Raw genomic sequence first — 13,269 nt, forward strand, 5'->3', positions numbered from 1 at the left:
AAAACTTTTTGGAGTCAGGGGCCCCTGTTAAGAAAGCAAATGTTTGCAGAATCCAAAAAAAAAAAAAAGTTGTTTAAGCCGAACAATAGTACATTTTTATTCACCAACCAATTCAATTTCACAGCAAGTGTGTGTTAGTTTTCAGCTACATTGAAGTTTAGAAAATCAAAAGTAAAAATTGCATGCCCCTTTAAACAATCCGGGTCGATTTCCCCAAAACAGGTTACTGCCAATTATTTAATCAAAAACAGCATTATAAAATGCCACTGGCTTTTGACAAATTTGAAAATAATTTGATATCTATATTTATTAAACTGGTTGAATTGATTGCTTTATTGAATGAATATTTTCGTAATTTAAGTTAAAATGAAATGAACACATTTTTGATAAATAACCCAATGTTCTATCCTTCCTAGATGTTAGAATTGCGTCTATCAATAGGTAGACACACACCGCACTACCATCAGCGGCCAGAGATGGCGCCAAAAAACAAGACTAAGCCAAACAAGCCACAAATCTGTAATTGTTAAAAGTTAAATAAATCACCTCCAAAACACCCAAATTATTTCACGGGCCAATGCAGTCCGGCCACGGACCCGCGGCCCCGACTTTGAGAACCACTGCCTTAGGAACCATCAAGCCGGTGAGTAATTTGACTTTAATTTGCTTTTATCGCGTTTATCACAAAATTGAGTTTTCGCTTTACTGTCGTACTTTTTTTTCGATGATATCTTAACGATCAAAATATTATGAATTTCCTCCATAAATGTAATCACTGTTAATAGGGTGGAAAAAAATGAGTTTTTTGTCGAATCAAAGTCGTTCCCTTCAGTCACGACCTCATCAAAATCCATCAAACGTAAATGTCGTAATCTTCAATGTTACTTGTGTTGTGACGTCATCACGACGACGCGCGATTGTTATTGACCCAAACATAAAAAAACACGTCACAAAATGTCAGGCGTCATAAAATAAGATCCATTTATTATATAGCTTCACGTCTAATGTACATTCCCACCCACATTTTGCACAAATAATAGTAACAAATTGTAAATTTGACCTTTGCGCGCGCGCGTGTCAAGCTGCGTTGAAAGTGAACAACATTCGAGTGCGTCTATATTCGAGCGGACAGTGAGCACGTTGAGGTAGATTGTCACTTATTATACAACAATAAAAAAAGCGAGAAAAAAAATTAGGTCTTCTGCCTGAGTATGGCTTCACACTCTGTGAAAACTATCAACGCTTGTCATTTTGTGATTCGTTTGAACGTTATTTCCAATGAAATGACTTCACCTTAGACAATGAAACACACGATTAGCTCACACAAAAATAACCAACAGTAGACCAACAAATGAAAATGTGCCAATACGAACGCAAAACGGCAAGTTGGAAGCTCGTCGCTCCCCAAAAAGTAAAGCAAAATGAATCAAGATCCCCTGGAAAAATGGCAAAAAAATTAACATGTTGTCATTTTAAAACTTGGGATCCAAAATGAAAGAATAATTTAAGTTTCTTTCCCTTTTTTTCAATACATAATTTAAACTTTTTTTGTGTTTACGACACAACCAGACGGAGGGATAAATACAACAGTCCACATTTATGAACAAAAACAGCAGAAGTCTTTTTTTTTTTCTTCAAACGGAAGATGATGCGTTCACGTACGGTCGTACAAGTGGTTTGAGGCTTTTATTCGAGGGCCGTTCGCGGGAGTCGTCATTGGTTGAGCTCCAGCGCCCAGACCTGCTGCGGCCACCCGGTGCGACCCTTCACCTTCTTCTCGGTACCGAACGAATCATGCGGTGGACCTTCGTTCTGGACGAACCGGACAAAAACACAGTTTGGAACCAAGTGACCAAAGAAAGCACGAAAAGATCAATATGATGAACAATATGATGAAAAAGGTCAAAAGTGACCGCTGAAATTGCAAAATTAAGCCTTTATTTTTATCAAAATAAAAATATAAGCTTAATGCGACAATCAAGACGATCGACTTGTATAAAGTTACTCTTCTTGTATAAAGTTACTATCCCAACGTTAATTGTTGGCGTTTCAATTTTTTTTATCATTGTTTTTCTCTACTGCAGTCATAAGGTCACGTAATTTACCGGAACTTATTTTTTTCTGCGTATATAAATCGAACAAAATACATCGTAAGTAATCGATGTAAATCATCTGTATTTTGCGTGTGAGCTACAATTGCCATAATTATTTTGACGCCAGGATAAAACTGAAAATTCCATGCATGCCACTGCTAATTCACTGCATTCACAACCCAGATGTGGATATATATATATATATATATATATATATATATATATATATATATATATATATCTCAGATTTCATCCAAATCTGAGTTTAAAATCAAACGTAAAAAAAAAAATCTTCATTTACAGAAGATGTAATTGCATTTCTCGTTTTTGAAGCTATAGTGTCCACACGTATCTCAATTTTTCCGGTCCCAATTTGATTTTTTTTTTTAACGAATTTTAAGCAAAAGCTGTACTGATTCTAATTTGTGCGCTTATTTTTTTCCTCCTTGCTCTAGTTTTTTTTATTAGAATAAATGGATAGGATTTAACATTTTTCATTTAATAACAAGCTTTTTTTTAAAGATATTATTTGTACAATACGGCTGAGTTAAAAAAGGAACCTGAAAAGCTTCTAATGTTTTAAAGTAAAGTTGCTATTTTTTTGTTGCGCTTGTAAATGTCAACGTCTTAGTTTTCAATTCCCAGATTTTAATTTTTCTTCTCAATTTCTGATTTTGATATTAACAGCAGACATCCAAGAATCAAGCGAGACAAAGATGGACTTGATGAAAAGATGAGCTAATTCGAAAAAAAACATCATATACGCAATATTAATATGAATTTACTCAATTTTTCTAAACGCATTATTTGTCCGAAACTTTTCGGGGTTTTACATGCCAGACTCCCCTTTGAAATCAGCCCATTAGCGATATTTAAAAGCTGATCTTTTATAGAATGTCAAGGAATGCAAATATGTTAACATGTTAAGTGAAGCGTGCGTCATTTAGCGACCATTTCCAGTTTCAGTCCCACATCAAGAGTCCGGTTAAAAAATAGATAAAATAAAAGCGATTCCAAGCAAACTTGCTTGTCCTAAAAGCATCTACCTTTCTCAATTTCTCGGGTTTTTTTTTTTCGAGTGAACGATTTGTTTAAAACCAGAGTCCCTTTGAAAATGAGCTAATTTAATGCAAACCTCCGTTAAAACACTCTTATTCATAAAATATCGAACTTGATTTTCACGCACTAATTTTCGTCCGAGCGGACCGAGCAAACGGCCAGGTTTACTTTTTGCATTGCTTTTTGGGATCCCCGAATTGAAGGGCGCGTGCGGTTTTTATCCCCTCACCTGCGCGTCCCTTTTGCGTTTGAGGTCGCGGCTTTCCAACTTCTTAATCTCGGCCTTGAAGCCTTCGGTCTCGCCGGCGTCCTTGGCCAGCACGTCCATCAGGTAGGCGATGTAGCTGGTGGCCAGGCGCAGCGTCTTGATTTTGGACAGTTTGGTGTCCGCGGGCACGTTGGGGATGCACTCGCGCAGCTCGGCGAACGCCGTGTTGATGCTCTCCGTCCGCCGCCGCTCCTTCTTGGGCCCGGACGGCCTCCGCGGAGCCTGCGAGCAGCCGGAGCCCAAGCCCGGGGGCGGGGGAGGCGGAGGGAGGCCCTCGCGCAAAGCCCGCTCGCGCCTGGAGCCCGGCGCCTGCAGCTCGGCCCCCGCCGGGTAGGGCCCCTGGAAGGGGAGCTCCGGGGCCACCCAGCCGTGGAAGTAGGGCGCCGCGTCCTGGTGCTGCAGGTGGCAGCGCTGCGCGAACGGGAAGGCTTCGTGCATCAGGTGGTGCTGGACCTGCTGGTAGCCCCCGATCAGGTTCATCCTGGCCCGGCCCGCCTCTGCTCTCGATCGCCGATCCGTCAGCCCTCGCCCTCGCCCTCGCCCTCGCCTAGGTATCCGGCATGGCTCGTTTCCATCAAGCGCTCTCTGGCCCGGTTCCAACAAAAACTCTCCGCGCAGCTTTTGGCAGGTCGAGGTCCGCCGCCGCGAAGCTCCGACAAATCGGAAATCTGAGGCTGCGGAAGGTGCGAGGCCCCCGGGTCTATCGGGGACGGTGGGAGGGACTTGTGACGTCATCCGCTCCGGATGATGGAAGGAAATGCTGTTCGGAAGCCTCTACGCCCGCTACAGGTAGGCCCGCGCTTCATATCGCCACTTTCAACGCCCCACCCAAATAAGTTTGTCAAAACTCAGGTCAAAATCACCCCGAAAATATTTCAAGCATGATTATCAGTCTGTCCCATGAAAATGACATCACACGCAAGCAGTTAACCAATCGCGACTCACCTGTTTTCTGTATTTGGTCGTGTGAAGTTACACGAGCAACTGTGACGTCATATTTAGTGGACAGGCAGTGGCAAAATGCCCACTTTTTTGCCGGTTTTTGCTGCCTAATTCACACTCCACAAACACAATTAACCTTTGATTAGTCATTCGATCAGTGATGCTACATAGATCGTATTTTTTTTAAAAAAATGGGGTTCACTTTGCTTCCAATACTGTAGTATGCGCGGATTTAACTTTTAATATAAGACAACTTAAAATGTATTAGTAATAATGAAAAATGTACATACATTTGAAAACAATTAATCACAACTGAAGAGCATTTGATATTCTATTGAATTAAAAAACAAAAGTTTGTTCATTTTATTCAGTAATTCTTTCAGGTACCACTAGAGGGAGCTTGCTTGTGTAACCGCACTGAGAATCATTCCACAGCACCCAAAAAGCGCATTTTATCACATATTATTTGTTCTTTACCAACAAACATTTTTTCCAATTACAGCTTTTATTAAATATTTGACATTTTCTTTGACGTTCCCCCTTTGCTAATAGAATATTCTATTTTTTTAACCTCCACTTCCACAATTTGAATTGTTGATTTGTCAATTTGTGGATGTATTTGTCCTTATGTGTTGGCTTTATGCGTGTGTTTTCCCGAGATTGCGTCCACATTTCTGTGCATGCATGACGGGATTTTGGAGAATTGCGCATGCGTACTGCCTGCTGCTTCCTTCTCGCCCTGGCGTTTGCAAAAGCGAAAGCAAGGCGATTGCGTGACCTCGACGCTATTTTCAAACCATTTAGGGCCGCGTCTTATCTAAATACAAGCATAAATCACGCTCGTTCTTTTCTTTTCTTTTTTTTTTATTTTGTGCACGTTCCTTAAAAGCTACTCTCGCACTCCTACTGTGTTTACACGGCGTTCCTTTTAAATAATCATCTGTCACTACTTCATCCCGAGTCCTGAGCAACTGTTCTGTTTTTTTTTTCTTTTTCTTTTTTGGAGGGGGGGGGGCGACTTTCACGCACGCTGGGTTGCGGGAGCTCGTGGGCAATGGATTCGGTACACCTATGTGTACGAAAAAAAAACATATTTGTCTCAACTGCAGTAAAAAAAAAAGAGAGTTTTGGGTTATGAACAGTGGGAAATAATGTGAATAATAATGTGGAATGTAAAATATATATGGGAAAAAAATTTAGTTTTGCTTTTCAAAAGAAGAGCAAATGAATTTGAACATGAATTTGAACAAGAATCTCGTGTTCTTGGGACTCCTTTGCAAAAGGCAGTATGGCTTTATTTTGTCCAGTTACATACGCACGCCAACTGTGATGAGCGATGCAATTTCCCAGCCATAAATCAAAGTGATGACGTCACACCAAGGAGTTGCTGATTATAAAAAAAAATGCATCCAAATATAACTACAAACGTAGTTCCAAAATTTAACATATCAGACACTGATGCACTCCGTTTCAAGTCTTCTTTTTTAACATCATTAAAAAAAATGAGAAACACAAAATTCTACTGTAGTATATTGATTGGGCGAAATTGCGCCGGCTGGCCGTTTCCCGGCCGCTGTCAGTCTGAAGAAGTCCATGCGGCAGCCAGAAAGCAAACCTGACACTTTTGATTAAGACGTCCACTACGCAGACATGAAATCCAAGCCTCCACCCCCAAAACCATCTCGCCATCTTTCCCCGAATGGCTTCCCTCCATCCTTTTATTCTCTATCCCATTGCGTCACCTTATTTTCCTCGTTTAAAAAAAAATTCTCTTGATCTTCCTTTTGGATTTGATATCAAGAGCGGAAGGTGCTGAAAGGGGCCGACGCAGGACCCCCCCCCTCCCCCCTCCCCCCTCCTCGCATTGGTCCACGGGAAAGGGCCTTCCTCGATCCGGGGCGGCCATCTTGTCCGTGTTCCGAATTCCCGGCGTAATTGTTTGTGTCGTCGCTTCCCGCCTCTTCGGAGCGCTTACCCTCAACTCCGCATCTCCAAACAAACACAAAACGAGGCCCTTCATTCAAAGTGTGTTTAGCTCGCGCCGCGCTAGGCTAATTCGATCCAACGCGCCGGCTAGCTCATCCTTCTGGGAAAACGCGGACGCTACGTCATGGCGGCGACTTCCCACAGAAGTTAAAAGCATTTCAAATTTCCGTCCAAACGTCGGCGGTATATTGGTTTGGACGGGCGAGATCGGCGGTGGCGCCGTTTTGACCGGGGGAAAAAAATGCCTCGGCCAGACATAAAGTCATTGCGCTTTATGCTAGCTGTAAATGTTTGCAGACTCACAAATGTTTGTCCTCAATTTACTGGGTTTTGTAGCGGGAAATAACGTAATTCCCCCAAAATATAACGCACCTTTTTATTCCGCAAAATGAAGGCCGAAAGTAAGCCCAAATGACTTTGACACTTCTGATCTACAGAATATGTTATTGTTGTCTGAATATTTTCGAGAAGTAACAATTTTAATCAATTTCATTTCAATGTTTGTTGGGTTTATTCAATTATTTATTCAATGTCCCCTTTATATACAAAAATGGTAAAATTCCGATAATAGCAAAAGTAACTACGCTGTATATTTATTTATTTATGAAACTTAAATAGGAATATCTATTACGTCAAAGAGAGTATTATGACTTTCTGAAGACTTTTTGCATTATGGGAGTCCAGGCTAAGCCAATCATCAAAGTCATTAAAAGGCTTGCATATGTCATAAGTTGGCCGCTGGTGCCACCCGGTGGTTTTGGGGTGTCAACACCAAAATTTTCTTTTGCGCCCTGTTCATGAGTTGCGAGTTGATGGGATTTATGATGGGAAATGCATGATAAAAAATGGGTTTTCCAATATGTCCAAAACGGACAATATTTCCAATTTTCAATGGCAGTAAATGAGCCTGACATGGGCTAAATTTGACACTGTATACCTCGCGACCTCCCGTTTGCAAGCATTTAGAAGGGACTCCATATTGAATGTTTTGACAATCTATGCAACAATTTAGCTTTCTTTTTTTAAAAAAGATAAAAATTAGTTTGACACCCCTGATCTACGGCAGTGGTGTCAAACATACGGCCCGCGGGCCAGTTCTGGCTCGCGAATGAATTAAATCCGGCCCGCGAGTTGATTTTGTAAAGTATAAAAATGAGCTGATTTTTTTTCCAAAAATTTTGGGACAGAAGTAAACAATGCAACTTCAATTGTACATTTAGGTCATATCATCCAGCCTTATTCCAAAATGATAAAAAAAAAAAATCAAAAGTAAGTCTGGCTTTTGAATGGCCACCTTGAGTGCTCTCAAGCTGTCCTCAAGACGGACAATCTTAGTTTTTTTTTTTCTTTCTTTTTCAAGCGCCGCGCTTACTTTTACGGCCGCCACTCGGCTCCACTTGGGGCTCGCCGCGGCCTCGTCGCGGAGCCCCTCTTCTTGCGTGCGTGAATTGGGTCATATTTCATAAGGGCTTTTGCGCGACGCGCAGAGCCGTCCGTCCGCAGCCCGTAAAGATAAAGACCAGGACGTCTCGGAACGCTGAGGAGACGGACGGACCGAAGGCAAAAGTCACGCTCGGGAAGCAAATGCGTGCTTGGATTTTTGTTTTTTTGGTTTTTTTATTTGTGTGGGCGTGTTCAACTTGACTTTATGGCCTGCTTATTTTCGCTTCAAATGCTCGTCAGGGATGCAGGGTTCTTAAACTTTTGAAAAAATGTCAAAATCGCACACCTCCTGCTGATTATTTAGTCCGAAACAGCAGTAAAAAATAAAATGGCGCTTTAGCTTTGCTGGTTAGCTAGCAAGTGTAGACACAAAATCCATTTTGACATACAGTATTTTGCTTTAAAAATCGATTAAATCGATTATTGCTTTATTGAAGAATCGTGAATACTGTCACAGTTTAATATAAAATAAAATGAAACAAACAAATATATATTTTTATTAATCACCCAAATTATTTCACGGACCCCCTGGAGTCAGGCCAGGGACTTTCAGGGGTCCGCGGTCCCCACTTTGAGAACCGCTGCCCTATACAACATAACAAACTTTCATTATTTTGCCACGGTAAAAAATAATGACGGGTAGAAAAGTTACTTCTTGGATTACATATATAACAAATGAAATGAAAAGTCATTTCTGTTACATTTCTACATATGCATACATATATATATATATATATATATATATATATATATATATATATATATATATATATATATATATATATATATACTGTATATATAAAGCTTCATGTTCAAATTCATTTGCTCTTTTTTTGAAAAGCAAAACTAACAGTTTTTCCATATATATTTTAGATTCCCGCAGTTGAAATGACTCACTATTTTCGACTGTTCATAACCCGAAACTCTCTTTTTTTACTGCAGTTGAAACAAAGATAGTTTTTTTTGCAGTTGTAGCTATATATATATATATATATATATATATATATATATATATATATATATATATATATATATATATATATATATATATATATATAAAGCTTCATGTTGAAATTCATTTGCTCTTCTTTTGAAAAGCAAAACTAACAGTTTTTCCATCTATATTTTAGATTCCCGCAGTTGAAATGACTATTTCCCACTGTTCATAACCCGACACTCTCTTTTTTTGCTGCAGTTGAAACAAAAATAGTTTTTTTTGCAGTTGTAGCTATATATATATATATATATATATATATATATATATATATATATATATATATATATATATATATATATATATATATATATATATATATATATACTGTGTATTATCGTTCATATTTGCGGCAAATAAGCAGTATTGCTATCACCGTTGAATGATTTTTGGAAAAGCGATGGTTGGACGGTTGCGGCGGCGGGTCCGGGGTGGGCCGGGGCCCTAATGATTTGACGGCGGCGGCTTTCACAAGGAGGCGGCTGCTCTGTGTCACAAGAGTCGGCCAGCATGGCAGCCGGGGCCGCAGTCAAAACAGGCGCGCCGAGGCTTGACCCCGAGCCCGGCTCCAGGCGGAGCCCGCTGGCCTCTAAAAGCTTTTTTTTTTTTTTTTTTTTTCAACGCGCCGGTCCCAAACATCGCTGTTAGGGCACGCCGGGGGAATTGCCCTCTTTAATTTGCTTTGTCGCCATTTGGAGGGCTTTCCTATACTCCATAGCGCCAAAAGCTGGCTTGACTTGCTGGACGCTTCCATCTGGAAACCGAAATGAAAAAGCTGCAACGTTGGAGCCTTTTTGGTCATTTTTCCTCGGCGGCCCACAGTTCAAGGAATCGTGTTCAAATCTAGCCGGCTCTAGCATTCCTGAGTGGAGTTTGCATGTTGTCCCCGAGCCTGCTTGGGTTCTATCCCAAAACATGCATGGCAGGTGTATTGGACACTCTAAATTGTCCTTAGTTGTGATTGGGTGAGTGAATGTTTGTTGGTCTCTGTGTGGCTTGCAATTGGCTGACAATTTTGAGTCCATTGAATGTTAGGAAAGCGTCCTTCATTGAAATGTTTACATCTTGTCATAAAACATATCTTCATTGTCAGTGTTTTAATTCATTATATCCTGTAACTTTTTATCATCATCTTCCTAGATTCAAGAGTTTTGTTGTATTTATATACAGTATTTGTATTGTATTGTATAGTAATACCACACAATGAAATCCTTACAGTACAGTGTTTTGAATGGCAGTAAATGAGCCCGACATGGGCTAAATTTGACATCTGCAGGGTGTACCCCTGGACCACCCGTTTGCAAGCATTTTGAAGGGACAGTGCGCAGAATTTTGCAAGTTTTGACAATCTCTGCAATATTTTAGCCTCCTAGTGGTTTTTTTTTTGGTATACTTTTCCATTGATAGCACTTAAAATATCAAAAAGCCTGTTAGGTTCAAATTTCCCCTAAGGGTTAAAGTGACAATATGTAATATTTAGACTCCTCCAACCAACATATATTTGAATATACTGTATATTCGTAGGTCTAGTAATAACTATTTATATTACATTTGGTGCTCCATTCGTAGTGCGCGTGCTGCATTCAGGAACACCGGGAAACGGCAACTCTAAATCTTCCAACCTGCATAAATGGATTGAATTTTTTTTTTTAATTTTAAAATGGTCTTTCCCCTAAAAGACAAAATGATTATCTCACAGGTAAAACCACAAAAAAAAGTCTCAAAAAGCACGCAGGAAAGGGCCTTTTTTTTTTTTGTCTTTTTTTTTTCTCAGCCCCTGAAGCTTGTTTGAGTAAGCGGCATGAAATACGGCAGGCATGTTGAGCGTTCGTCGTCAAAAATATCTCAAGAGCTCTCTTCCTGCTTCTCTTTTTTTTTCTTGCACATTGTCTGCTTGGCTTGAGGCTTGAAACATTTTTTTGTTGGCCTATGAAATACAGTCAAATAGACGTCAAAAAGAAGAAGAAGAAGAAGAAGAACCCCATAGCCTCCATCGGGGGTTTAGAGGTTCAGGTTACTTTCAGGATGCATTTCACTTCAACGTGTTTCAGGTGCAGGGATTTACTTTTATAGCTGGCTTGGGCTTCACGATGTTGCGCTTTGCTCTTGTCTCCAATCAAACGTAAGCGAAAAAAGAAGAAAATATTTGCGGAATTTACCGTGACATCATCTGCCGTATTGAACCTGAAGTTACAAGAAGCTGGAACGGGGGTTGCAGCCAGAGGAGTTACTTACTTAGGAGTTACAACATCTTCTGTTAACCAAGGTTGTAGCACATTATTTTCATTAAAAGAAGCAAGCAGACCGAACCGACGTCCGAATCTATCGGTGTTCACAAACTGGGGCATTAAGATGAGGTTTATTCAGCGTTAAGAATTCTCCAAGCGCTCCAGTTTGGATTGTTAATTTACCTGTGTTATCTTGTTTTGAAAGATAGTATCTTTTGATCTGGAAGGCCGCGCTGTATTTCCTGTTTATGCTATCCGTTTGTCATTTTGCCCTTGGCGGTTTTGGTGCTAACAATGGTTGTTACCTTCTTGGTTTCAAGAAAAGGACTAGCAGACTGTTTGAGTCCATCCTCGCTCCTCGCTGGCTTATTTTATGTTATATTTTACCATGAAAATTTGTGCTTTTAATCTGGAAGTCCGCGCTATGTTTTCATTTCCTGTTTTTACCTTTTTTGAAACTGATTGGCAGTCACGTTTCGTGTCCCGTCGCACCAAAGGCGTCCAATAGATGGCGCCCCATCACGCAAACGTGCTTGCAATTTGTGGCTTGTTACGCCATTCGCGCAGCCAATCCGATCCAAGCATGATTTATTCCCCAAACCACGTAGAGCCGCAACATAAGGGTGAACGAGCCACACGCGGCTCGGGAGCCGCAGCTTGCCGACCCCCAGGCTAAAATCCTGCCGTGTTTCTCATTTTTCATCAGCGGGCGAACAGAGCAAAGAGGTCATTGCCCGCGTGAAATTCGGATGCCGCTTTTCCTAAGGGTCCTTTATCCAATCAGCAAGAAGTGCAGCAACACTCTGGAGGTCATTGTGCTGGGGCCCGGCGTAATGGCCCCTAATGGCGGCGGCGGCGGCTAGTTAAAACCGCCGCGCTCATTAAGAGCCACCAATGGCTCACAGATGTGCCGTTGCTTTTACCTGGAAGGTGAGCTTTAGTTTGTCCTTTCGGGGGGGACTGAAAAAACACTTTCGGGACTTTTGTTTGGACACCCAACCGTCTTTGTTTCTTAGCCGGCTGGTATTCTTGTCTAATTGGTCACCAGAATGTCGCAGATGACTCACGCAAATGAAAAGACGCCACTTCACGGCTTTGCACGAATCTCTCCTTTTGGATTGGTGGATTTGGATATGCAAATTAAGATGACGTGGCGCCGAGCTCCCCGGCAAAGTCAATTGATCCGCGGGTCGAATTAATCCCGTTTGTGGGCCAGAACCGACCCGCGGGCCTTATGTTTGACACCCCTGTTTAGTAGTTTGTTTTTGTTTTTTTGTTTTTTCCGGCTATTCACTTGTAAAAAAAATGCCTTTACTTATGAAAAATTCTCATGATGAAATGCAATCTGGAGCAAATTCATATCTTAAGTAGAGTTCCCACTGTAAATGAAAGCCTTAAAATTGATCATGTTCTCACCACACACCCCAATACCACCGTTTTGATTAAAAAAAAAATACATATAGCTTATATATTGTTTTTTATGCATCAATTTTCTATGGGAAAAAGAACCTGAAAACAACACCCCCCCCAAAAAAAAGTTTCCCATCTTAGAAAAGTCCGCATTGTGTCCTCTCGGTGTCCCAGCTAGAACTGGAAGTGGGCCCTATCTGTCGGCATCTAAAAATAGCCTCGCAGCTTCGCTGATAGCTCCAATCGCACCCCCTACGTGCGGAATGTCACAAGGAGCCGGCCCGCTCGGATCGCACGCTTATCACAGCCGGCTCGGATCGGCGCGGTTGGCACGCCGACCTTTGCGCGGGCGGCGTTTTCCTTTCGCACCTTTGCGCTTTTAAACTTCAGAACGGTTGGCCTCGCAACAGCAGCCGCTATCTTAAAATCTCCGCATTTCCCCAACTGGTTTTCTTTCCCAGAAACGGAACAAATGTGAGGACGCGCGGACAATTTTCTTTTGATTTAAAAACACGAGTCCTCCCCGAAGATACTGCTTTTCCACGCCATGTTTTTCCGTAGGTCACAGAAAGTCAGCGAGCATCTTATCTGGCCCAAGCTTTTTGTTTATTCCTTCTCCTTTGGCGAGCGAGAAAGCGGCGGCGCTTTTCCCAAGCTAGCACATGTCATGGTAGCGTGGGAAGAAACGTTGCGCTGATAACCTTGTATATAAATTAGCCCGGATTTCTAGGTTAAAATACTTGTAAAGATAAGAGCGACTCCTTTCGGGTTCCACCTGAGCCCGGGGCCCGGCCCGGCCCGCTCCGCGTAAATCTGAGCGCCTGCCCAAGGCGGGAGAGATGAGAG

General features: G+C 41.5%; 1 protein-coding gene across 1 annotated transcript; it reads right to left on the reverse strand.

The window, feature by feature from the left end:
- Positions 1 to 992: 992 nt before the first annotated feature.
- Positions 993 to 5,360, reverse strand: LOC148408470 (heart- and neural crest derivatives-expressed protein 1-like). Its single transcript, XM_088440397.1, has 2 exons — positions 3,382 to 5,360; positions 993 to 1,812 (listed from the first exon to the last, which is right to left on the reverse strand). The coding sequence occupies exons 1-2, from the start codon at positions 4,153 to 4,155 to the stop codon at positions 1,714 to 1,716; spliced, it is 873 nt and encodes a 290-aa protein (XP_088296523.1). The 5' UTR covers positions 4,156 to 5,360; the 3' UTR covers positions 993 to 1,713.
- Positions 5,361 to 13,269: the final 7,909 nt, after the last annotated feature.

This window comes from Hippichthys cyanospilos, chromosome 18, assembly GCF_059441005.1.
Source record: "Hippichthys cyanospilos isolate Australia breed blue-spotted pipefish chromosome 18, RoL_Hcya_1.0, whole genome shotgun sequence".
NCBI classification, from domain to species: domain Eukaryota; kingdom Metazoa; phylum Chordata; class Actinopteri; order Syngnathiformes; family Syngnathidae; genus Hippichthys; species Hippichthys cyanospilos.